This window comes from Mobula birostris, chromosome 5, assembly GCF_030028105.1.
Source record: "Mobula birostris isolate sMobBir1 chromosome 5, sMobBir1.hap1, whole genome shotgun sequence".
In the NCBI taxonomy this organism is placed as follows: domain Eukaryota; kingdom Metazoa; phylum Chordata; class Chondrichthyes; order Myliobatiformes; family Myliobatidae; genus Mobula; species Mobula birostris.
In genome coordinates, this window is record NC_092374.1 from 118,459,594 (window position 1) to 118,483,706 (window position 24,113).

Consider the following 24,113-nt stretch of genomic DNA (forward strand, 5'->3'; position numbering starts at 1 on the left):
ACTGGAAATAGTAACACACTGAATTTTTTATAAGCAAAAAGTATTTGCAAACATCCTGCAGGATATAAATGGAAATTAGTAAAAGTAGATTTAAGGTTTTAAATCAGGAAGAGCTCAGAGAGTGATAAATGTCTCCATATCCAACAGAAATGATGGAAGAAACAGAAATATCACTCAGTTTGAAGCCGGATGCTCTGTTGGCAAATTTATGGTGCTAGAAGGATTACACTGATGGGACATATGTCCTTACCTTGTCTCTGACTTATCAACAAGGTTAATACAAAATTCATTACATTTCTACAGCAGAAACATTGTGACATTTTAAGATAATCTCATTATCTCACCTAAAGTGTAAGATCCTTCTACTTTACTGCTGTAATTCTGGCAGATATATTTTAAATATTTATTGACTGCATAATTCATTTTTCAGCATATAATTTGTGTAACAAAATTGCATTGTAACACAACTGGAGTTTTTTTTTAGTTCAGTATCTCCAGTCTTTTTCTGTAAAAATCCGTAACTCTCCTTTCACAGACATTAGTGGATCTTTTTGTTAAGGAAGTTGATTTAAGTTATAAATAAAAAAAATAAAAAGAGAAATCATTTTATTATCAGAAAGGAATTTTTACAAAACCTCTCATTCAATCTTCTCTTCTTCTAAACTCCACCAATTGCTTGTATCAGTTTGTAAGATATTCCACCAAATCCATGCTTTACTATCTGCCGCATTGTCATTCCAGCATTGGATATCTTGAAAGCATATTTTTTCATCCAGAAATGTGTCTGAAATCTTTATATCGTTTTCATTCTTGCACAAGCTACACATTCCAATTATCATCACCTTACAGTCTGAAGTCCTATCTTTCCATCGGTGCTCATTTTTTTCGGAGTTGCTGAGACAATATTTCATATTAAATTTCAATATGTTAACTGATCCCTTAGTAGTTTAAATCTTTGGTCGCATGTTACACGCATATATCTTAGAGGACTGGAATTAGTAGCTAAGTGTAATTCAAAAGCTGATTTAACTTTTCAAATGTGGTTCAAGCTGTTGTTACATCTCAGAAGCAAACAATTCTGGCACAGCTTCTTCCCCTTGCCATCAAGTTTCTGAATGGACATTGAACCCATGAATAAGTTCACTACTTTAGTATTTCTATTTTTGCAATACTTATTTAATTTGACTATTTTATATATATATATATATATATATATACTCTGTGTGTGTGTGTGTGTATTTACTGTAAATCAGCTATTTCTTTATTATTTATATTATTATGTACTACTGTCACAAAGTTAACAAATTTCATAATATACACCAGTGATATTAAACCTGATTCTGATTCTATTTAATGTTAAAGGAAACCTTAACTCTGTTTTGTTTTTCAAGAGTAAAGAAAAGATCCATTTCGTAATGAACAAGTATATATTACATAAAATTACTTGCCCAACAAATTGACCTAATTTTGACTCAGAGTTAGGACATCCATTTAATTAAATGCAGCATTATAACATTTCATCACCAATTTTAGTCAATACTGTAGGAATTGTGTTACTTCGAAGTTCGACATTTTCAGTTTTGGATTTGAAAAGTCGCATCTCCTCAAATATGACAAAGAATTTGGTGTTATACATTTGAGTCTTCTCCGTTCTGTTTTGCCTTAACTGTCCTTTGGTAATCTCCTCCAGCTATGCAGCCCTCTAAAATGTATGTTATCCAGTTTTAACAACATGAATATTGCCAAACCTGTTCTACCAAGAGGTTTTGTCTTTGCCAATGTTAGAGAAGAACTTGAATCACTTCTCTAACCCTCTCACTGTCCCTTTACCTTTCTCTCTTCTTTAAAAATATACAGTATTAATAAAAAACTTGATTATATTTTCTAATATCCATAAGACCATAAGACACAGGAGCAGAATTAGGATATTCTGCCCATTGACTCTGTCCGCCATTCCATCATGGCTGATCCCGGATCCCATTCAACCCCATACGCCTGCCTTCTTGCCATGACTTTTGATGAGATGACCAATCAGAAAAGCATCAATTTTCACTTTAAATATACCCATGGTCTTGGCCTGCACAGCTGTCTGTGGCAGAGCATTCCACAGATTCACTACCCTGAAAAAAATTCTCCTTACATCTGTTCTAAAGGGTCACCCCTCAATTTTGATGCTGTGCACCCTAGTTCTGGACACACCCATGGTAGGAATCATTCTCTCCACATCCACCTTATCTAGTCCTTTCAACATTCGGTAGGTTTCAATGAGATCTTCCCACATTATTCTAAATTGCAGTGAGTACAGGTCCAAAGCTGCCAAACACTTCTCTCATGTTAACCCTTTCATTCCCAGAATTATCCTTGTGAACCTCCTCTGTACTCTCTCCAATGACTACACATCCTTTCTGAGATATGGGGCCAAAAACTGTTGACAATACTCTGAGTGTGGCCCGACTAATGTCTTATAAAGCCTCAGCATTATCTCCTGGTTTTTATGTTCTCTTCCCCTTGAAATTAATGCTAACATTGTATTTGCCTTCTTTATCACAGTCTCAAACTGTAAATGGGAGTCTTGTACAAGGACTCCTAAGTCCCTTTTCACCTCTGAAGCTTGATTTTTCTCCCCATTTAGATAATCATCCACACTATTGTTCATTATCATGCATTTCCCAACACTGTATTCCATCTGCCGCATCTTTGCCCATTCTTCCAATTTGTCTCAGTCTTTCTGCAATTGCATTGCTTCTCAACTCTACCTACCTCTCCACCTATCTTCGTATCATCCACAAACTTTGCCATAAAGCCATCAATTCTATTATCCAAATCATTGACAAACATTGTGAAAAGTAGCAGTCCCAGTACTGACCGCTTAGAAACACCACTAATCACTGGCAGCCAACCAGAAATGGCCCCTTTTATTCCCACTTGCTGTCTCCTACCTGTCAGCCATTCCTCTATCCATGACAGTATCTTTCTTGTAATGCCATAGGATTTAATCTTGTTAAGCAACCTCTTGTGGCACCTTATCAAATGCCTTGTGAAAATCCAAGTAAATAGCATGCACTGCCCCATCTTTGTTCACCCTACTTGGTACCTCCTCTGGATCTCTAACGAACTTGTCAGGCAAGATTTCCCTTTTTACAGCGATCATGCTGACTTTATCATTAGTTTCCAAATACCCCAAAACCTCAAACTTAATAATGGACTCTAAAACTTTCCAAACCACTGAGGTTAGGCTAATCAGCCTATACTTTCCTTTCTTTTGCCTTCCTCCTTTCATAAAAAGTGGAACGGCATGTGTAATGATCCAGTCCTCTGGGACCATGCCAGAACCCAATGACTCTTAAAAGATCATGCCCAATGCATCTGCTATCTCTTCAGCAACCTTTTTCAGTACTCTGGGATGTAGTTCAGAGGTCCTCAACCACCGAGCCGCGGACCGGTACCTGGCCGCGAAGCATGAGCTACCGGGCCGCGAGGAAACAATATGATTTGGTGATATGAAACAATATGAGTCAGCTGCATCGTTCTTCATTCCATGTCAAGTACTGTTGAACTTGAAATAACCTACAAAATCATACCAAATAACACATAAAACCTAAAATAACACTAACATATAGTAAAAGCAGGAATGATATGATAAATACACAGCCTATATAAAGTAGAAATAATGTATACACAGTGTAGTTTCACTTAACAGAATCGGGAAGATTAAGCCAAAACCGATTTGTAGAAAAAAAATCGGCACGTACATGCATGCGCCTGTCATGTATGCTTATGTCACGCATGCACACACACGTGCCCGCGCGAGGCTTCATGGTTATGGTAGTCTTTCTCGGGGTAAACACAAGTGTCCCATATTTGACTGCTATTTTTGTCCCTTATTAAGGAGTGAGAAAGTTGGCAACCCTACTTGAACAGCGCCCCCCCCCTCCGCCCCACCCGTCGGCCGGTCTGTAAGAATATTGTCAATATTAAACTGGTCTGAGGTGCAAAAAAGTTTGGGGACCCCTGATGCAGTCCATATGGTCCAGGAGATTTATCCACCTTAAGACTCTTCAGTATGCCTAGCACTTTTTCCTTTGTAATAGCAAAGGCACTTACTCCTGCTCCCTGACTCTCACAAACCTCTGGCACACTGCTAGTGAAGGCTGATGCAAAACACTTATTATTATGCCAATTCTTTGTCCCCCATTACTACATTACCAGCATCGTTTTCCAGTGGTCCAATATCAATTCTCACCTCCCTTTTACTCTTTATTTAAATGAAGAATCTCTTAGTATCCTGCTTTATATTATTAGTTAGTTTGCCCTCATTTCATCTTTTTCCCTTCTTATGGCTTAGTTATTCATCTTTTGTTGGATTTTAAAAACTTCCCTATCATCCAGCTTCCCACTTACTTCTATAACATTGCATGCTCTTTCCTTGTCTTTCATCCTGTCCTTAGCTTTCCTTATCAGCCATGGTTTCCTAGCACTGCCATTTCAGAACAACTTCTTCTGTGGGACATATCTATCCTGTCCTTTGTGAACTATTCCCAGAAACTTCAGCTATGTCTGCTCTGCAGTCATCTCTGCCAGTATCCTCCTGCAATCCACCTGGGTAAGCTCCTCTCTCATGCTTCTATAACTCCCTTTATTCCATTGTGATACTGTTCGATGTGATTTTATGGTGCTCCCTCTCAAGTTGCAGTATGAAATCAATCATATTAAGATCACTGCCTCCTAAGGGCTCCTTTACCTCAAGCTCCCTAATAAAATCTGGACTATACACAATACCCAATCTAAAATAGCCTTTCCCTGAGGAGGCTCAAGGACAAACTGCCCTAAAAGTCATCTTGTAGGCATTCAACAACTCCCCTCTCTTGTGATCTGACATCAACCTGATCTTCCCAATCCCCTTTCATGGTGAATTTCCCCTTTACAATTGTGACATTACCATTATTACATGCCTTTTCCAGCTCCCTTTGCAATGTCAAGCCCACATCTTGGCTACTATTTGGAGTCCTACTTATGATTCCCATAATGCTTTATTTACCCTTACAGTTTCTTAAATCCACCCACAAAGATTCGACATTCTCTGCCCCTATGTTGCCTCTTTCTAAAGGTGTAACTTCATCTCTTACCAACAGAGCCACACGTCCGCCAATGCTTTCCTGCCTGTCCTTTTGATAAAAATTATATCCTTTAATATTAAGCTCCCAACTACGACCTTCTTTCAGCCACAACTCAGTGATGACCAATCTCTAATTGAGCTACCAGTTCATCCACCTTATTCTGAATGCTACGCAAATTTAAATACAACACCTACAATCCAGTATTCTGTGCCCTTTTGAATTTTGACTCTGTGGTACAATTTATCTCTTTTCACTGTCTGCATTTGTACCCACACATTGCTTTTTCTTCCTTACATTCATGTTATGCACATCAACTACTTGTAAACCTGCTGGCTCATCCTCAGCTCTATCATACTGGCTCCTGTCCTCCTGCCATATTAGTTTCAACCACTCCGAACAGCTCCAGCAGACATACCTGCAAGGATTTTGGTCCCCTTCAGATTCAAGTGCAACCAGTCTCTGGTGGACAGGTCACACCTGCTCCAGAAGAGGTCCCAATGATCCAGAAATCTGAATCCCTACTCCTGCTCCAATTCTTCTGCTATGCATTTATCTACCATCTTACTCTATTCCTCAATGTCGCGTGGCACAGACAGCAATCCCGAGATTACTATCCTTGAGGTCCTGCTTCTCAACTTCCTTCCTAATTTCTTATATCCTGTTTTCAGGACCTCCTCCCTTTTCTATCTATGTCATTGGTATCAAGGCCTCCCACTTACCAAGTACATCTTGCCGGAAAACAGCCTGCCACAAGCCACACATGCCAGATCCTTTCTGATACCATCAAAATTGGTGTTTCTCCAATTTAGGAACTCAACCTGTGGACCAGACATATTTACTTTGAAACTAATGGCACTGTGATCACAAGATGTAAAGTGTTGTCCTACATAAACATCTGTCCCCTGCCCGCTCTCATTAACTAATAGCAGATTAAGTATCACATATTCTCTCATCGGGACTTCTACGTACTGACTAAGGAAATTTCCTGAAAACACTTGACAAACTCCATCCGATCTAGTCTTTTTTTTACCATATGGGAGTCCCAATCAAAATGTGGAAAGTTAAAATCACCTACTGTACTATAACAACATTATGTTTCTTGCAACAGTCTCCAATCTCTCCACAAATTCAGTTCTCTAAATTCTTTGGACAGTTGGGTGGTCTGTAATATAGCCCTGTTAATGTGGTCATACTTTTCTTATTTCTCATTTGTGCATGACATCAAGACTGGGAGTATGGTGAATAGTGATGAAGGCTATCAAAGCTTGCAGTGGGATCTGGGCCAACTGGAAAAATGGTCTGAGAAATGGCAGATGGAATTTAATGCAGACAAGTACAAGGTGTTGCACTGGTCAGACCAATCAGGGTAGGTTTTACACAGTGAATGGTGGGGCACTGAAGAGTGCAGTAGAACAAAGGGATCTGGTAATACATGTCCATACTTCATTGAAAGGGGCATCATAGGTAGATTGGGTCTCAAAGAAACTTTTGGCACATTGGTATTCATAAATCAAAGTACTGAGTACAGGAGATGAGATGTTATGTTGAGGTTGTATAAGACATTGGTGAGGCCTAATTTGGAGTATTGTGTGCAGCTTTAGTCACCTACCGACAGAAAAGATGTAAGTAAGGTTGAAAGTATAGGGAGAAAACTTACAAGGATGTTGCCAGGTCTGGAGGACCTGAGTTATAAGTAAAGATTGAATAGGTTAGGCTTTATTCCCTCGAACAATGAGATTTGATAGAGGTATACAAAATTATAAGTCATATAGATAGGATAAATACAAGCAGGCTTTTTCAACTGAGGTTAGGTGGGACTACCACCAGATGTCATGGGTTAAGGGTGAGAGGTGAAAAGTTTAAGGAGAAGCTTCTTCACTCTGAAGGTCGTTAGAATGTGGAATGAGCTACTAGCAGAAGTGGTGCCAGCGGGCTCAATTTCAACGTTTAAGAGAAGTTTGGAGAGGTAATGGGATAGTAAGGATATGGACGGCTATGGGTCCAGGTGCAAGTCAATGGGAGTAGGCAGTTTAAAAGGTTTGGCACGAACTAGATGGGCAAAAGGTCCTGTTTCTGTGCTGTACTTTTCTAGGACTCTACGAGTCCAGTCATAGATTACCTCCAAATCTCTGCAGCTTTCAAAGTATTTTCAGAAGACTTGCCAAACAATGGGAAGGTGAGTAGATTAAATGATTGACTTAATGAGAGTTGCTGAGAATGCAGTTGATAGGTTTCGACGCCAAGGCTAATTTTGTTTCCCAAGACCTTGACTAGTTGGACAGCTTGTACTGGAAGCTTTGCACAACATGCACATTTGGTGGTTTGCTGTTGCCATCAGTTCTGCAATAAAATATATTTTGAGAAAGCTTACTAGAAAATGATGTGGAAATTCAAATTGTAAACTGTATAAATTGCTTTCAAAAACTGAACCGACACCAATTACCAAAATAAAACTGTTTCACAAGATCAGAAATCACAGGCTAACAAATAAACATCAATCTGAAAAGCATTTGGAGATTCTAAAATAAGAAATTTAACAAGCCTGTGTGACATGTTTATTCCTTTAGCTAACTCTCTTTTTTCACCACACTTTAAACAAATGTCATTGGAGAAAATTTGTGATTCTGTTCAGCTTCTGCTTGAAATGATAGAACAAAAAACTATCTTGGTTTCTTGCTTACCAATCACTGATTGCAAATTCCACTTCATACTCTGACAAGTATGCTACTGTGAGTACCCACATGCAGCAAGGATAAAAGTACAAATTGGTAGCTAACTGACAACTCAAATTACTGGCTTCTTTCTTCCATATTTCTTCCTGCCATCTGAATCTTCTTCCCAACATAAAGGACAATGTAACATTTGTTGATTCATTCTTTGTGCACCAGCCAGAATCCCCAAAGCAAATCAGATGCATGACTTTCTAATTAGGAAAATAAAACATGCCACTTTGCAATCAGCAGAATTTCTTTACAGAAGTCACAACGAGATGATATATGTAACACACACAAAATGCTGTTAGCCAGCCAGTAGTGTAGTGGCATCAGCCGGATTTGAGGCAAATGGTCCTTAGTTTGAATCTGGCTGGCTCCTTGCATGCTTTCCATCCATGGTGGGTCAAGGTAGAAAGTCGGTCTCATAAAAAGCAGTCAAGTACTATGGAAACAGCAAAACGTGAAAAGGAACAACAAAATACTGGAGGAACTCAGCAGGCCAGTCAGCACATGTGGAGATGAGTAAACAGTCAACGTTTCAGGCTGAGACCCTTCAACAGGACAGGAAAGGAGGGGGAAGATGTCAGAATAAAAAGGTTGGGGGAGGGGAAGGAGAATAGGTTGGTGAAGCCATGTGGGCTGGGGATCAAGGAATCTGATAGAAGAGGAGAAAGGACCTTAGGACAAAGGGGAAGAGAAGGAGAATCAGAGGAAATTGATAGGCAGGTGAGAAGAGGTCAGTGGTCATAGAGGTAAATAGAAGAAGAGGGGAAGGAAAGGAAAAGATTGTTTTTACTGGAAGGAGAAATCGTTATTCATAGAGGCTACCCAAATGGAATATTGTGGCACAAGAGGTGGCCATGATCCGACATGTCGGAAAAGGAATGGGAATTGGAAGTAAAATGTTTGGCTATTGGGAAGTTCCACTTTAGGCGGATGGAGTGGAGGTGCTTGACAAACTGGTCCACCAATTTACAATGGGTCTCATCAATGGACAGCCACATTGGGAGCAACAGATACAATAGATGACCCCAGCAGATTGGCAGGTGAAGTTTTATCTCACCCAGAAGGACTGTTTTTGGTTCCTGATGGGTGGGTGAGACAGAAGGTGAATGGGCAATTGTAGCACTTTTGTAGCAATTGTAGCTTGTGGAGATAAGCGTCGGGAGGGAGATTAGTGGAGAGGGACAAGGAAATCACAGAGGGAGCAATCCCTGCAGAAAGCAGAAAGTAGGATTGAGGTAAAAATATGTTTGGTGGTAGGATCTCTTTGGAGATGGCAGAGGTTGTAGTGATTGAAGTGTTGAGTGTAGAGGCTCATAGAGTGTTAGATAAGGACAAGGGGAACTGTTAAGGTGCTGGAAAGATGGGGTGAGTGCAGGTGTTTGGGAAATGGAGGAGGTGCTGATAAGGGGAGCATCAACAGTGGAGGAATGGAACCCCTATTCTTTGAAGAAGGAGGACATATCTGATTCATGGAATGGGAGGCCTCATTTGGGAACAGGTATGGCAGAAATGAAGAAAATGTGAAAAGGGAATGGCATTTTTACAGGGACAAGGTGGGAAGTGTTATTGTCAAGATAGCTCTTGTAGTTAGTAGTTCTATAAAGGATATTGGTAGACAGTTTGTTTCCAGAGATGGAGACAGAGAGATCGAGAAAGGTGAGCAAGTTGACAGAAATGGACCAAGTATGTTTCAGGGCAGGGTAGAAGTTGGAGGCAAAGCTGAAGAAACTGATGAGCTCAGCATGGGTGCATGAAGCTGCACTGATGAAGTAATCAATGTAGCGGAGGAAGAGATGGGGAGCATACTGGGGAAAGCTTGGAAGATGGACTGTTCTACATAGCTAACGAAAAAGCAGGCATAGATAGGACCCATGCGGGTGCCCACGGCTACCCCTTGGATCTGGAGAAAGATGGAAGAGCCATAGGAAATATTGCTGAGGGTGAGGACCAGTTCTGCCATTCAGAGGAGGCTGGTGGTAGAGGGAGGCTGGTTGGTTCTTTTATTGTGATAGAAGCAGAGAGAACTTCTTGATGGGGCATGGGAGTGTATAGGGACAAGACATCCATGGTGAAAATGTGGTGTTCAGGATCAGGGAATTGAAACTCAGTGAAGAAATCAAGAGTGTGCAGTAGCATTCTGAAGTTGGAGTGAGGAATCTACAGAATAAAATTGACATAATCGCCAGAATGTGGTTATGTGGCTTAATCTATGGTTACAACAGGCTCTAATTGATCATCACTATATAGAATATGCATTATTCTGATATATTATTACTCCAAGAATTTCAAATAGAGGAAATATCCTCTGAATAGTTTCTGAAGATCTGGAGTCTGTCTTTATGTTCTCCTTCTTCTGGTTTAGAAACATATGAAAAGAGGTGCAGGAGTGGGCCATTCGGCCCTTCGAGCCTGCACTGCCATTCAGTATGATCATGGCTGATCATCCAACTCAGAACCCTGTACCAGCCTTCCCTCCATACCCCCTGATCCCTTTAGCCACAAGGGCCATATCTAACTCCCTCTTCAATATAGCCAATGAACTGGCCTCAACTGTTTCCTGTGGCAGAGAATTCCACAGATTCACCACTCTCTGTGTGAAGAAGTTTTTCCTAATCTCGGTCCTAAAAGGCTTCCCTTTTATCCTCAAACTGTGATCCCTCGTTCTGGACTTCCCCAACATCGGGAACAATCTTCCTGCATCTAGCCTGTCCAATCCCTTTAGGATTTTATACGTTTCAATCAGATCCCCCCCTCAATCTTCTAAATTCCAATGAGTATAAGCCTAGTTCATCCAGTCTTTCATCATATGAAAGTCCTGCCATCCCAGGAATCAATCTGGTAAACCTTCTTTGTACTCCCTCTATGGCAAGGATGTCTTTCCTCAGATTAGGGGACCAAAACTGCACACAATACTCCAGGTGTGGTCTCACCAAGGCCTTGTACAACTGCAGTAGTACCTCCCTGCTCCTGTACTCGAATCCTCTTGCTATAAATGCCAGCATACCATTTGCCTTTTTCACCGCCTGCTGTACCTGCATGCCCACTTTCAATGACTGGTGTATAATGACACCCAGGTCTCATTGCACCTCCCCTTTTCCTAATCGGCCACCATTCAGATAATAATCTGTTTTCCTGTTTTTGCCACCAAAGTGGATAACTTCACATTTATCCACATTAAATTGCATCTGCCATGAATTTTCCCACTCACCTAACCTATCCAAGACACCCTGCATCCTCTTAGCATCCTCCTCACAGCTAACACTGCCGCCCAGCTTCATGTCATCCGCAAACTTGGAGATGCTGCATTTAATTCCCTCATCCAAGTCATTAATGTATATTGTAAACAACTGGGGTCCCAGCACTGAGCCTTGCGGTACCCCACTAGTCACTGGCTGCCATTCTGAAAAGGTCCCGTTTATTCCCACTCTTTGCTTCCTGTCTGCCAACCAGTTCTCTATCTACATCAATACCTTACCCCCAATACCGTGTGCTTTAATCTCCTGTGTGGGACCTTGTCAAAAGCCTTTTGAAAATCCAAATATACCACATCCACTGGTTCTTCCCTATCCACTCTACTAGTTATATACTCAAAAAATTCTATGAGATTCGTCAGACATGATTTTCCTTTCACAAATCCATGCTGACTTTGTCCGATGATTTCACCGCTTTCCAAATGTGCTGTTATCACATCTTTGATAACTGACTCTAGCAGTTTCCCCACCACCGATGTTAAGCTAACCGGTCTATAATTCCCTGGTTTCTCTCTCCTTCGTTCTTTAAAAAGCCGGTTTACATTAGCCACCCTCCAATCCTCAGGAACTAGTCCAGAATCTAAAGAGTTTTGAAAAACTATCACTAATGCATCCACTATTTCTTGGGCTACTTCCTTAAGCACTTTGGGATGCAGACCATCTGGCCCTAGGGAGTTATCTGCCTTTAATCCCTTCAATTTACCTAACACCACTTCCCTACTAACATGTATTTCCCTCGGAAATATTTCCATCTCACTGGACCCTCTGTCCCCTACTATTTCCGGAAGATTATTTATGTCCTCCTTGGTGAAGACAGAACCAAGGTAATTATTCAATTGGTCTGCCATGTCTTTGCTCCCCATAATCAATTCCTCTGGTCACCTGCCTACAGGAATTATAGTAATTAGATTGAAAGAGTGATTAGAAAATTTGCAAGGACGCTGCTAAGACTTGGGGATGTGAGTTATTGGGAAACATTGACTAGGTTAGGACTTGATTCCCTAGAGCCTGGGAGAACAATGAGGGATTTGATAAAGAGATGCAAAATTATGAGGGGTATAGAAAGAAAGTCAACACAAGCAGGATTTTCCCACTGATGTTGGGCGGGACTAGAACAAGAGGTCAAGGGTTAAAGGCAAAACACGGAAAGAAACTTCTTCACTCAGAAGGTGGTCAGAGTGTGTGAAAAGCTGTCAGCAGAAGTGCTGGATGTGGGTTCGATTTCAACTTTTAGGAGAAATTTGGATAGGTACATGGGAGGGGTATGAGAGGGGTATTAGAGAGCTAAAGTCTGAGGGGAAGTCAAAGGGACTAGGAAGAATAATAGTTCAGCATGACTAGATGGGCCCGCTTCTGTGCTGTTGTTCTATGACTCTATGACTTTATGATCTTAAAGAAGATTAAAAGTTGAGCAGAATTAATGTGATAGGCAGTCAGAATCTTTTTTCATGGCTGAGCAGCCTAAACCATTGTACACGAGTGTGAGGTGAGAAAAAGGATACTTAAAGGAGAACTGAGGGGTAGGTTTTCACACTGGTCATGCTGGTGAACTGGAATGAGCTGACAGAGTAGATGGTAGAGGCAGATACAGTTATAATATCTTAATTGCATTTGGACAGATACTTAGATTGGAAAAGGATATGGGGAGATTGGAATGTTCTTGATTGGAATGAATGAGTTGAACCAAATGGACCCATTTCTATGCTGTATCATCCTATTATGTTGACTTCTCACGCCAAATTTATGTGTACTGTTGATCTTACCAATTACAAGCCCTGATTCACCCTTCCACTTTCTTCGTTCTTCTGCAAATCAAAGATAAACTCCTGTCTGACACCATTGCCCCAGCCTCATCCCACCGACTCCTCACTCCCATTCAGGATCTTACGCTATTTCATTTCACATGTACGCGGACTGCTTTGAACTTGATACCTAACCACAAGCCCCCTGGACCTTTTGCTCCCTGATGCTCCAGCCACATATTCCTGCATTCGATCAAAAATGAGTCATTACAGTGAAAGAATTGTACAGTAGATTGGTAAAATTACCACTTTAAAAAATCAAAGGAGGAGCCTGGAGGTTCATTACACAAAGCAGAATTGATAAGATTCAGAAAACATCACTTGGAGGTAAGGGATCCTTAACAGAAGAAAAGTTCTTTATAGTTTATCCAAAAATGTGTTACAAAAACTTTGGAAACATTCGGAACTTGCCATAATGCTTTCAAGTTATTTCAAATGAATTAATACATCTGTGAAAGTAGAGGACATAGAGATTTCTTACACACAGGTTATAAATATTGTTATGACCAATTTATAAGATAATAGTTTGATGTGTGTAAACAAATTAGTTGAGCTTCTTGGCTGCAGCTTTAATGATAGAAGAATTGCAAAAATGCAAACTGATGTACTTAGTAAATTGAGAAGGCATCTGGAATGGAGTCAATGGTCAGCACAGATTTATAATCCCCGATCACACTCATCTCCAAAGAGATAATGTGGTGCTCTGTGCATGCCTACTTATCCGATGATCTTATTAAATATGTCCTTTCATGACAAACTTAATTTGAAAAGAATTTGAAGGGCGCTGTGTTGTACAGCATGATTGGAAACAAGCCTTTCACATATGAGACCAGGGTTCAATCCATTCCACATTGATAGGATGAAAGCTTTCGCTGCCTGCTGCCAAAATGTAAAATACATTTTATTTGTCTTTATCCAAATCCCAGTGGAGATGAGCATGCAGTGTCAAACTGACCTCAATTTAACTGTAATTTCCACTATATTGATACTATTGCTAAATGTCATACTGTGCGGGAGGATTCCTCTGCTGAATCTAGCACTATATTCATTGTTAAATGGAGCTTTACTCGGCACTTGGCCATGCTATAATTACCACTGGATTTCAAAATCAGAAATGTTCCCTTATACTCCTTTGATAAGCACAAAATGAAACCAGCAGGATAAAAATGAAGCAGAAGGTTCAAAGATCAATCCCTAATGCTAAGTCTTAAAATCTTTTTTTTTTACAGTTTGAGTCTGAAGCTAAAGTTGCAGGGTACCAATTGAAGGAAAAAAAATAGCACAATAATATTAGTTCAATCACTGGGAAGAAAGCACAACAGCAATACACACAAAGAGATTATTTCTACAAGTAATAAAATGTAAACATATGATGTTCTTTTATTCAAAAGTTGTGATTCTTGCAAAGAGTCGAATTATATAAAGAATTAATAACGAGGTGACCTACAGGGAAGAAGTCTTCTCTCCGACACAGTGGTGTCAAGAAAACAACCTCTCCATTAATGTCACAAAAACAAGGGAGCTTGTTGTGGATTACAGGAAGAATGGAGACAGGCTAACCCATATTGACATCAATGGATCTGGGGCATCTGTATCACCGAGAAACTCACGTGGTCTGTACACACCAGCTGTGTGGTGAAAAAGGCACAACAGCACCTCTTTCACCTCAGGCAGTTGAGGAAGTTTGGTATGGGCCCCCAATCCTAAGAACTTTCTACAGGGGCACAATTGAGGCATCCTGACTGGCTGCGTTACTGCCTGGTATGGGAACTGTACTTCCCTCAATCTCAGCATTCTGCAGAGAGTGGTGCGGACAGCCCAGCACGTCTGTAGTTGTGAACTTCCCATGATTCAGGACATTTACAAAGACAGGTGTGAAAAAAGGGCCTGAAGGATCATTGGGTATCTGAATCACCCCAACCACAATCTATTCCAGCTGCTACCATCCGGGAAATGGTACTGCAGCATAAAAGCCAGGATCAACAGGCTCCTTCCACCAGGCCATCAAACTGATTAACTCACATTGATTTGAGTGTATTCTATGTTACATTGACTGTTCTATTTATTATAAATTACAACAATTTCACGTTGCACATTTAGACGGAGACATAACATAAAGATTTTTACTCCTCATACATGTGAACGTTGTAAGAAATAAAGTAAATTCAATTCAGTTCAAAAAGACTTTTTTATAACTATATAGCTCCAAAGGAAGGGAACTTCTGATGTTAATGTTCAAAGTAAAAATGTAATTTATTCTCAGGTTTTACAATGATCCTCTTAGTTTCTGCACCTTTATATAAGCTATATTTGGATGAGCACCTTGCATGATTCTACTTAAAGACCTACATTTGGTAAAGACAGTGTATGACTCAGAATTCTTTGCAGGCCAGATGAGAACAAGAAATATTGAGATTGTGTGTGTAGGTATGCTTGTATGTGTCGGGGAGTGCCAGGGACTGATGATGCTGGCAGTGAGAGAGATTTGATATGATAGTTTAAAAATTGTGTCATGACATTTTAAACCTACAGTGTAGTAAGTGCTCAAGAAAATAAGAGCAAGACTAGCCACTTGGCACCTGCCATTCCTCATGATCATGACTGACTGATACTGGTCTCAATACCTAGTCTGTGACCATTCTTCATATCCTTCAAATTTTCTAACTTTCAAATATTTACCTATCTCACCCTTAACTAATGATGCACCCTCCACTGCTTTTAGGAGGATGAAATTCCAGAGGTGCACTTCTCTCTGAGCAAAGGAAGTTTTACTTTATTTTTATTTTATTGAGATGCAACATGGAATAGCCCTTCTAACAACTTGAGCCACACCACCCAGCAATGCCCTGATTTAATCCTAGCCTAATAACAGGACAACTTACAATGACAATTAACCTACCAACCGGAACATTTTATTCGGATTGTGGAAAAACTGGAGCACACGGAGCAATTCCACACAGTCACGGGAGAGTGTACAAATTTCTTACAGGCAGCAGCAGGAATTGAACCTATGTCAGCTGCTCTGTAAAGTGTTGTGCCAACCACTACACTACTGTGCTGTTCAAACACCTCAGGTCTCCATCACTAACCCTTATGTCCATTTGTCCATGACCCTTTCACTGGTCGAAACATCTCAATGTTGACCCTATGAGCTTTCTTAGGATCTCATTTCAAAGGTACATTTAATGCCAGAGAAATGTATACAATATAGAAAATAGAAACATAGAAAACCTACTGCACAATACAGGCCCTTCGGCCCACAATGCTATGCCAAACATGCCCTTACCTTAGAAATTACCAAGGGTTACCCATAGCCCTCTATTTTTCTGAGCCTCATGTACCTATTCAAGAGTCTCTTACATGACCCTAGTGTATCCACCTCCACCACCGTCGCCAGCAGCGCATTCCACGCACTCGCCACTCTCTGCGTTTTTTTTTAAAAAGAACTTACCTCTGACATCTCTGTTCCTACTTCCAAGCACCTTAAAACCATGCCCTCTCATGTTAGTCATTTCAGCCCTGGGAAAAAGCCACTAAATACCCACACGATCAATGCCTCTCATGCCTCTTCTTGTGTTTTTAGTTCTTTCAGGTCTTCAGTGCTTGCTGCTAGGCCATGGAACGTAACCATTCTCTGGACTGGTAAGCGGGTGCTCCACTTGTTCATTTTTATTGAACCATTTCAAAGGGTTTAGGGTGGGGTACAGACTTGTTTTTTTTTAGTTCTTTCAGGTTTCCTGTGTTGTGCTTGCTTCGATGTATTATTAATATACATCCTGAAATTCTTTTTCTTCACAACTATTCTTTACATAGAATCAGTTCTCATTTGTCTGAACTGCAAGGTATACAAACCCAAATGGTGAAATGTCTCTTGATAAGACAACCTTCTTATTCCAGGAATTAGTCAAGTGAATTTCCATTGGACTACCTGCAATGCTACTATATCTTTTTTTTAATGCAAGGGGGCCAAAACTGAGTACAGTATTCCAGATATGACCTCACTGACATCCTATCACTATAACACTCTTCTAAAATTCCTTTAAATGTCAAAATCTTCTAGTTGAGATTCATTGAATTGCATTGTCAGGTTTTTCTGTGTAATGCTACACATAATATCATTTTAGACTGGCAACTCTGACCTTGCAGTCAAATATTTAAGCAACACACCATAACGCAAGCATCACTCTTCTAACTACAAGGAAGTGGTACTACTGAATGATGCTTACAGGAAGCATGTTTTTTTCTGTAAAGGAGCCATGGAGATCCTGCAAAATTACAGTTGGTTTCCCTTGGCAGGAGGTCGCCAAGGAGGTCTCTGTAAGTGGTAACAGTGTATGTATGCCATCTATGAATGCTTGCACTTTGGAGATAGATGCTTGCTTTGCTGGTAAATTGTTGTGCACTTTGATTTGCTCCTGTGGGCTGAATAAATGCCCACAGGAGCCAAGTCTTCTCTCCCAGTGTATTAATTTTGGATGATCTCTTGAGTGTAGCAGTGTGCAGCAAATAGTAATACATGGTAAAATCAGCAGGAACCAGGATTGATCCTGAATCCGAGGAAGCCAGGAATGACTGTGACCTTGGCCTCCTCATGTAAAGTAATCGAAGATCTGCGACGCTGTTTTTGAACCCATAGATCGCTGTGAGATTGTTGGCACGTTAACAACAGAGTTCTAGTGAAAGCAGTTTGAGTTAAATCTGATGGTTCTGTGAATAAAAAGAACTACAGTTTTCTTGAGTCTAATGAGGTTGAAAATCCCAAGAGAATCGCAGCTTGACTGTAATGCTACAGTTGATAAATTCTGGGTTTGTTTTGTGCAGAAGGAAGGTATCAGAACAAATGTGAGCACAGCTGAATAGATTGGAATAAAATTTCCTGATGGGCACTGAAACGTCCAGAAACATACACAGTATTATTCATTCAGACGTTAAATCAAAGTTCAACTGCCCATTTGGTATTTTTTTTATGGAGCAGGAATTTCTTGGGCTCTCCTATCAGAAGAGAGGTGAAATAACAACAAAAAATTGAAAGGATGATTATTGAAAGCAAAGACTGAGTTTATTGTCAGTTGCAAAGGACTGTGGATTATGGTTGATATGAGATTATCTATTTCAATTATTTTATAAAGCACAGTCATTCAGAGACCCAGAAATGTGATTATTACAGAAAAAAGGAACTTTCCAACTTCTGTCCATAGCAAGTACAGTGCATATGTATGCACAAATACCCAATTCCCTTAAGCATATATAGCTTATTATTTCATAATCCACTATTTTATGCCATCAACTGTAAATTACAGAACTTGAATATCCTATAGTCTATGATTTTTATTTTCCCTTCAGGAAAGTCCATTGCTGCGTATTACAGTTGCAGGATGAGGTCAGTTTCAATTTGCCAGTTTTTAGCAGCTTGTCCAAGTGAAGACAAGGTGGAAATAGAAAACAGCATATGAAATGTGTGCTTTCAAAGAAAATTATTCAAATATCAGAGATGATTCTGTATTTTTGATAAATGATTGATTAGACACTCCTGGAAAGTATCACACACGTTATAGCAATCCCACAAGTGATTCTTTACTGCCTTATTTTGCAATTGAATAGTATTTATAAATCATGATGGATGAATTTTATTTTTATATTTCATTTTGCTGTCCATTTTAAGCTTTTTACACCAAGAAGTAATGAATAACAAGATATAAAGAATATAATCTCTCTTACCTTTGCACAATTTATTTTCAGAGATTTGTTCAATTAGTGAAAAAATAACTGCTTCACCATTGCAAATGTACATTACCTTGTAACTGTTGCTGAACATCATAAATCCTCAGCCCAAACAACGGTGGTCTTTCCTTTCGAAGCAGTGTAACGTTTCTTGTCAGCAAGTCCAACTGGAAAATGGATCCATTTGTATATTCAGTCCAGTAAATAAACTTTCCATAATGTGACAAGCCAAAGGGGTGATTCACTTCCTTGCCAGCATACACTATCTGAAATATTTGTAAAAATGTAAGAGCTAATTATAAATAACATTCAAACTGAACAGAAATTGGTAATAAAATGTAATAAATCAACAAAGAAAATACAAATTTTATATGAGAAGTATTTTAAAAAATGTTATTTTTTTGCAAAATATATCATCACGGTCCAAAACTGAATTAATTATGGTTATTACATATTTTCAGAAAAAACTCATTTTACTGTTTTTTTTAAGCATAACTGAGTAAGCAAGAAGGCCTATAGTCTGATGGAGCAATGTTTGGGTTCTGCAGGAAGAGTGCAGCCTACTGTAAGTCTAATATTGGGCTTTGCTTTTATCAGACACCCAGTCAAATGGTGCTGATTGATAGCTGATGGGATTGTCAGTCATCAGCCAGTTGTGAATCAGGACAAATCATACTTCTATTAGCATTGTTCGTCTCTTTCTTCTTCTCATTTCCCTAAATGGATGTAAAAATTTCATGTATGAATTAATGTGCCTTAAAGATCCTAAACTTGTTATAGCCAAGGTTGGTAATGGAGACAAGCTCCCACTACCTATGAAATGCTCTCAATTCCATTTGCCTCAAATAGCCTCTGACAACGATGTCCAGCTATTGGCCTTCACGTGTGGCTTAGCAACTAAGCCCGGCACTACCGTTTCTACTGATAGGAGAAGGGTCAAAGGTGGGTTACTGGCACTTTAAAACCAGTTGCTTTGGGCAGGTGGGGCTTGTCAGCCATGGTTGGCAGCTCATTTAGGAGAACGAAACCTCTGATTTCAAACCTCTGCTGCCTTGCGGCTACACTCACTCATGGGGAACACTTCAGGAGTAAACCCCGAGGGAAAAATCCAGAGCTGGAGTGCCTAAGACAGTCCTGCATTGGGTTCATTGCTGACTGGCAACTCCTGCAACTCTTCTGGTACCAAACTCTATCAGTCTCTGCCATTCCTTTGGGTTCATCAGATGCGTGAAGATGGGGAGGGGGAGCTTGCTGCATGGACAACAGCTTGCACTCCATATCATACTGCCCAGGCTTGCCTAGCTAGACTGCTAGCATGCAATATCCATGGTTAACTCTGACCAATGGAGTCCTCAGACCCCAGAATTTGCTTCAATCAATTTTTAAATAATTATATGAATATATTAGAAATGTTTTTAAAATACCTCCATCAGGAGCATTTTGAAATATTAAAAAGCCTTTGTTAACCGATAAGGTGTTGAAGTTTCTGGACAGGGCCTTACGATACACTACGTGTACCATACTCATCTCTCAGTATCTGCAGTGCTTCATGGGATGCTACTCAGGTCAACTTGTTCTCTCCTCTGCAACCAATAAAGTGGCAGAATGGACATGCAGGCAGCAAGTTTGTATTTGGGAGATTACAGTATGTTAAATTGCTGTGTGTAACCCTGGGAGAACTGGATGTTCAGCTGTCCACAAACTGTGAAGTGGGAAGGCAGGAAGATTGGCCACTAGGAAATTAGGTCACAAGCTAGGAAAAGAGCCATTGCAGAAATGGGAGGGGATGACAAGGGTTGCCTGTATGCACGGTCATAGTACTAGCTCTCTTCTGTCTCTCAGCTCCATTTCTGTATATTTCAAAATCTTTCCTTCTTGTTTTTATGAGTTACCTGTTAGATGATGTTAAAGTCTGTTATTTCTGGGTTGATTCATTGTTGACTGACTATGGTGGTGATTCTTTAAAGCAAAGTAATGCAAATAATCAAACACTATCAATATTTTAACCGTTGATGGTATATATATATATATATATATATATATATGACAAGTGATATTTTGATATTTATTAATATGGCAGGGCATAATTCTACTTTATAATTAAACCTGTTCACAATATTTGAGGAAAGCAGGTAGGTCGTACCGAAATGAATGGTGGCTTTCAAGGTTAAATTGCTTAACCAATTAAAGACCTTCTCTTTCTTTTGTCTGAGTACAACTGGCACAAAATCTTCTGGAACAAAGGAAATTATATCTGTTTAAATGGTTGCATTATCAATTTCTTGTTACCTTTGCAAATTTTATGTTTGACCCCTTGAAGAGGAGGTTGAATTTTAATAGGTGGTGGGCCCAAAATTTTGTTAAAATCCTAGCAATTGAATTCTAGCGCCAGGATTTATACATTAATTGCAACAAAAATAACAATCATACTCACCATTCTCCCTGTGCCATTCAAAAAGATTCTTTCAATATGATCATAGTATGCGTCACACCAATATAGGATCTCAGTAGTCAGGTCTATTGTTAAACCATTTGGCCAAAGCATCATCGTTGTTACAAAGATTTGTCGATTGGAGCCATCCATCCATGCTCTTTCAATTCTTCCTGTCATATTGTCGATCTCTTCTTCTTCCCAATCTGTCCAGTACATCCAGCTGCACGCAATGCAGTAATGCATTAAAGCTTTAGTCAGCAGTAAACACAATGGCTTAGAAACTAAGCTGCAAAGTGATGTTTTTTATGGCACTATACAATCAAACGACAAACTGCTAGGCAATATGTTGGCATCTATTCCCAAACTGTTTTGCTTAACTTTGAACATTCAGCCGGACACTTCCCAGTGTGAAGTGTGCTTGCTGATCATCGAAATACTTAATTTCCTTTCATCACCAACCTATTCTAACAGATTAAAATTTATGGGTCAAAATATATATTTAGAAAATTCTATTTGTAGTAAGCTTCAAAAAATGCTATTTTTCTACATTTCTTGATGGAACTGCCATTGTGCAATCTACAAGCATTATATGTTTTAAGCATTGATTTGAAATACTGTAAGATGTAGGATAGAACATATCCTAATAAACAGTAGGATACAAGATTTTGTACCTTCTAACCATCTTCTCTGCTTGATAGTCATTGATTATATGGTCAACTGTATTACAGCATTTCTTCATTGGCTGTTATCTACTCTACTTATAAATAAAGTTAATCTTTAGTTGAATTAACAAACATCAGTGTTTTCACCTTATCAAACGTTAAATAAGCAATGAGCTGTATTAAAAATAATACTCTAACATCTGTATTGTTCATGAACAAGAGTGCATTTTCAGTCATCATCTTAGCAAAAGCCGAAGAACAATTTCTAGCTCAGAAGAAGTAACTTTCTTTTGGTAATCAAATGGACAAGTTTGTTGACTGGTTTAGAAGACTTATTTTTCCAGACAGAAGCAGCAAGTGAAATTGATGATACAACTTAGTGAAGCATGTGAAGTAAATTCAACTTGAAATTTTCATGACACTGCTGGGATCAGCATCTCCACCCTGCTGCTTCTGGCAAGGCATCACAGGGCTCTTACTGCATGCATCATGCACGTGAATCAGGCGTTGGCTCCAGAGGGACCGTGAAGACACTGACAGCATTGATAACAGTGCACTTGTATCCCTTTGGGAAGTCTCATCCCTGCTGTTGGGACCATAATGTATATTTGCCGCCGTGTAAAAATTACTCAATGTGCCTTCCATTTACTTTATATGCAGAGCTTTTTCTAATAATGACATTAGTGGCTCAGAAAACTACATTCGTTTTCATTTCTGATCAAATTTATGTTTACAGTATTAAAGCTCTGCTGTTAAATTGACAAATTAGGACAAATTTTCCACATGACATTTCAAAATAGTTCAGCAGGTTGATCAGCCCATGTGGGAGGATAGAAATTGTCTACATTTTCAGTATGAAACCCTATATCAGAACTGAGAGTGGAGAGACCAATAGGCCATGAGAGGAGAAAGGCAGTGGTAAGAAAGGCCTCTGAGGCAAATGGTGGACTGAGGAGGGGTGTAAGATGACTGGCAGGTAGGACTAGGTAGGGGAGGTAAGCAGGGGTGAAGTTGGAAGACTGGCAGGTAAATTATAGAAGGATGCAAAGAAAGAGAGAGAGAGAGAGAGAGGGAGGAGAAAATTTTCAAAAGTGACAACTGGAGTAAGGAAAGGAGAGGGGATTATGATGATGGGAGACAGTTGTTGACAGAAGATAAGCAGTGATACCAATGCTGGATTCTGATAAGTAGATGAGTGAATAGGACAATCAGAAGAAGAGGGAGAGGTGAACGACAGTGGGAGTTTGTGGTGGAGGGGTTCAGGCCAAACCTGTCAGTGAAGATGGCGGTAAAGTTAAAGGTAACACTGACTATCTCTTCATCTTCATTAGTATGGTCACTAGGTCAAAAGATTAAAATCATAAGCAAAAATCTTAAACTTTTCTCTACAAATATTGGAACTTTAGACCAATTGAAGTGCCTCACTTGGACTGACTTTGTTCAATTGAACGCAAACCTGGACATAAATTTCTGCCTTTCCGTGTGTTTGGTTCGTTTGCATCCTTCAAGAACTTGACCCTTAACATTGTTTTGATGTGAGTCCTTTTATTAAACATATCAGAGGTTTTATGTGCCATCTACTATTTAGCTTAACTGGGCATTTACACACCAGAAATGATTGTAATTGATATATTGTAGAAAGTTATAATACAAGGCCTTAAAGCTCTTGAATTTTTAATAATCCTGGCTTAACCAAAACGCATTCCTCACCTGACAGCAATAAGTATATCAGGTCATACACACCTGATTAATCATCTAACAGTGGCCCATGAGACAAAACCGAGATCCTACGATTTAACTGAGGCCATTCAAAAGGCCACAAGTTTGAATATCTTGAAGATTTTCCAACACTTCTTGTTTACATGGATAGGAGATGAACAGTCCACAAACCACCATTCAACTAACCACTGCTGTCTAAGTCCTTTCTGTTGCAAAATGATAGGAACTGAAGCACACGTAATTCAGGGTGTTGGGGTCACTAGCATACTCAAGTACAGGATTCCCAGAAACTTTGGCAATTCAAACTAAACAAAAGATCTATTGTAGAAATGACCAGCAAAACCTACAAGATCTCAGACAAACTACATAGAGTCTTGAAGAAGAGAAATCACTCATGATACACAGAAGAACTTGGTCAGAATTTCACCATACAGGAATTTACAGCGACCAAGCAGAGAAGGGTTGGCAAGCCCCCCTGAAACATACCCTGGAACACATGGGGATTCAGGACCAATCAGACAACCCCAGTGTTGAGTAGAAGCAATAGAGCCCAAGACAACAGCTACATGTTGAAATATTGAAAATCTCATGCTACTCCATTACCCCAAATTGAATAAAACTGATAAATACACAGAGAGCTTGACAATCCCCATGATACCAAATGAGACACCTGTAACACATGGTGAA

At 39.6% G+C, this 24,113-nt stretch overlaps 1 protein-coding gene across 1 annotated transcript in view; it reads right to left on the reverse strand.

The window, feature by feature from the left end:
- The window catches only part of LOC140197951 (low-density lipoprotein receptor-related protein 1-like), a 2,495,129-nt gene that overhangs the window by 1,330,251 nt on the left and 1,140,765 nt on the right, over window positions 1–24,113 (reverse strand). Inside the window, exons 13-14 of the mRNA XM_072258609.1 lie at window positions 21,046–21,265; window positions 18,685–18,877 (exon numbers count right to left, since the gene is read on the reverse strand). Coding sequence (XP_072114710.1) covers window positions 18,685–18,877; window positions 21,046–21,265 — 413 coding nt within the window. The remainder of the gene's footprint in view (window positions 1–18,684; window positions 18,878–21,045; window positions 21,266–24,113) is intronic.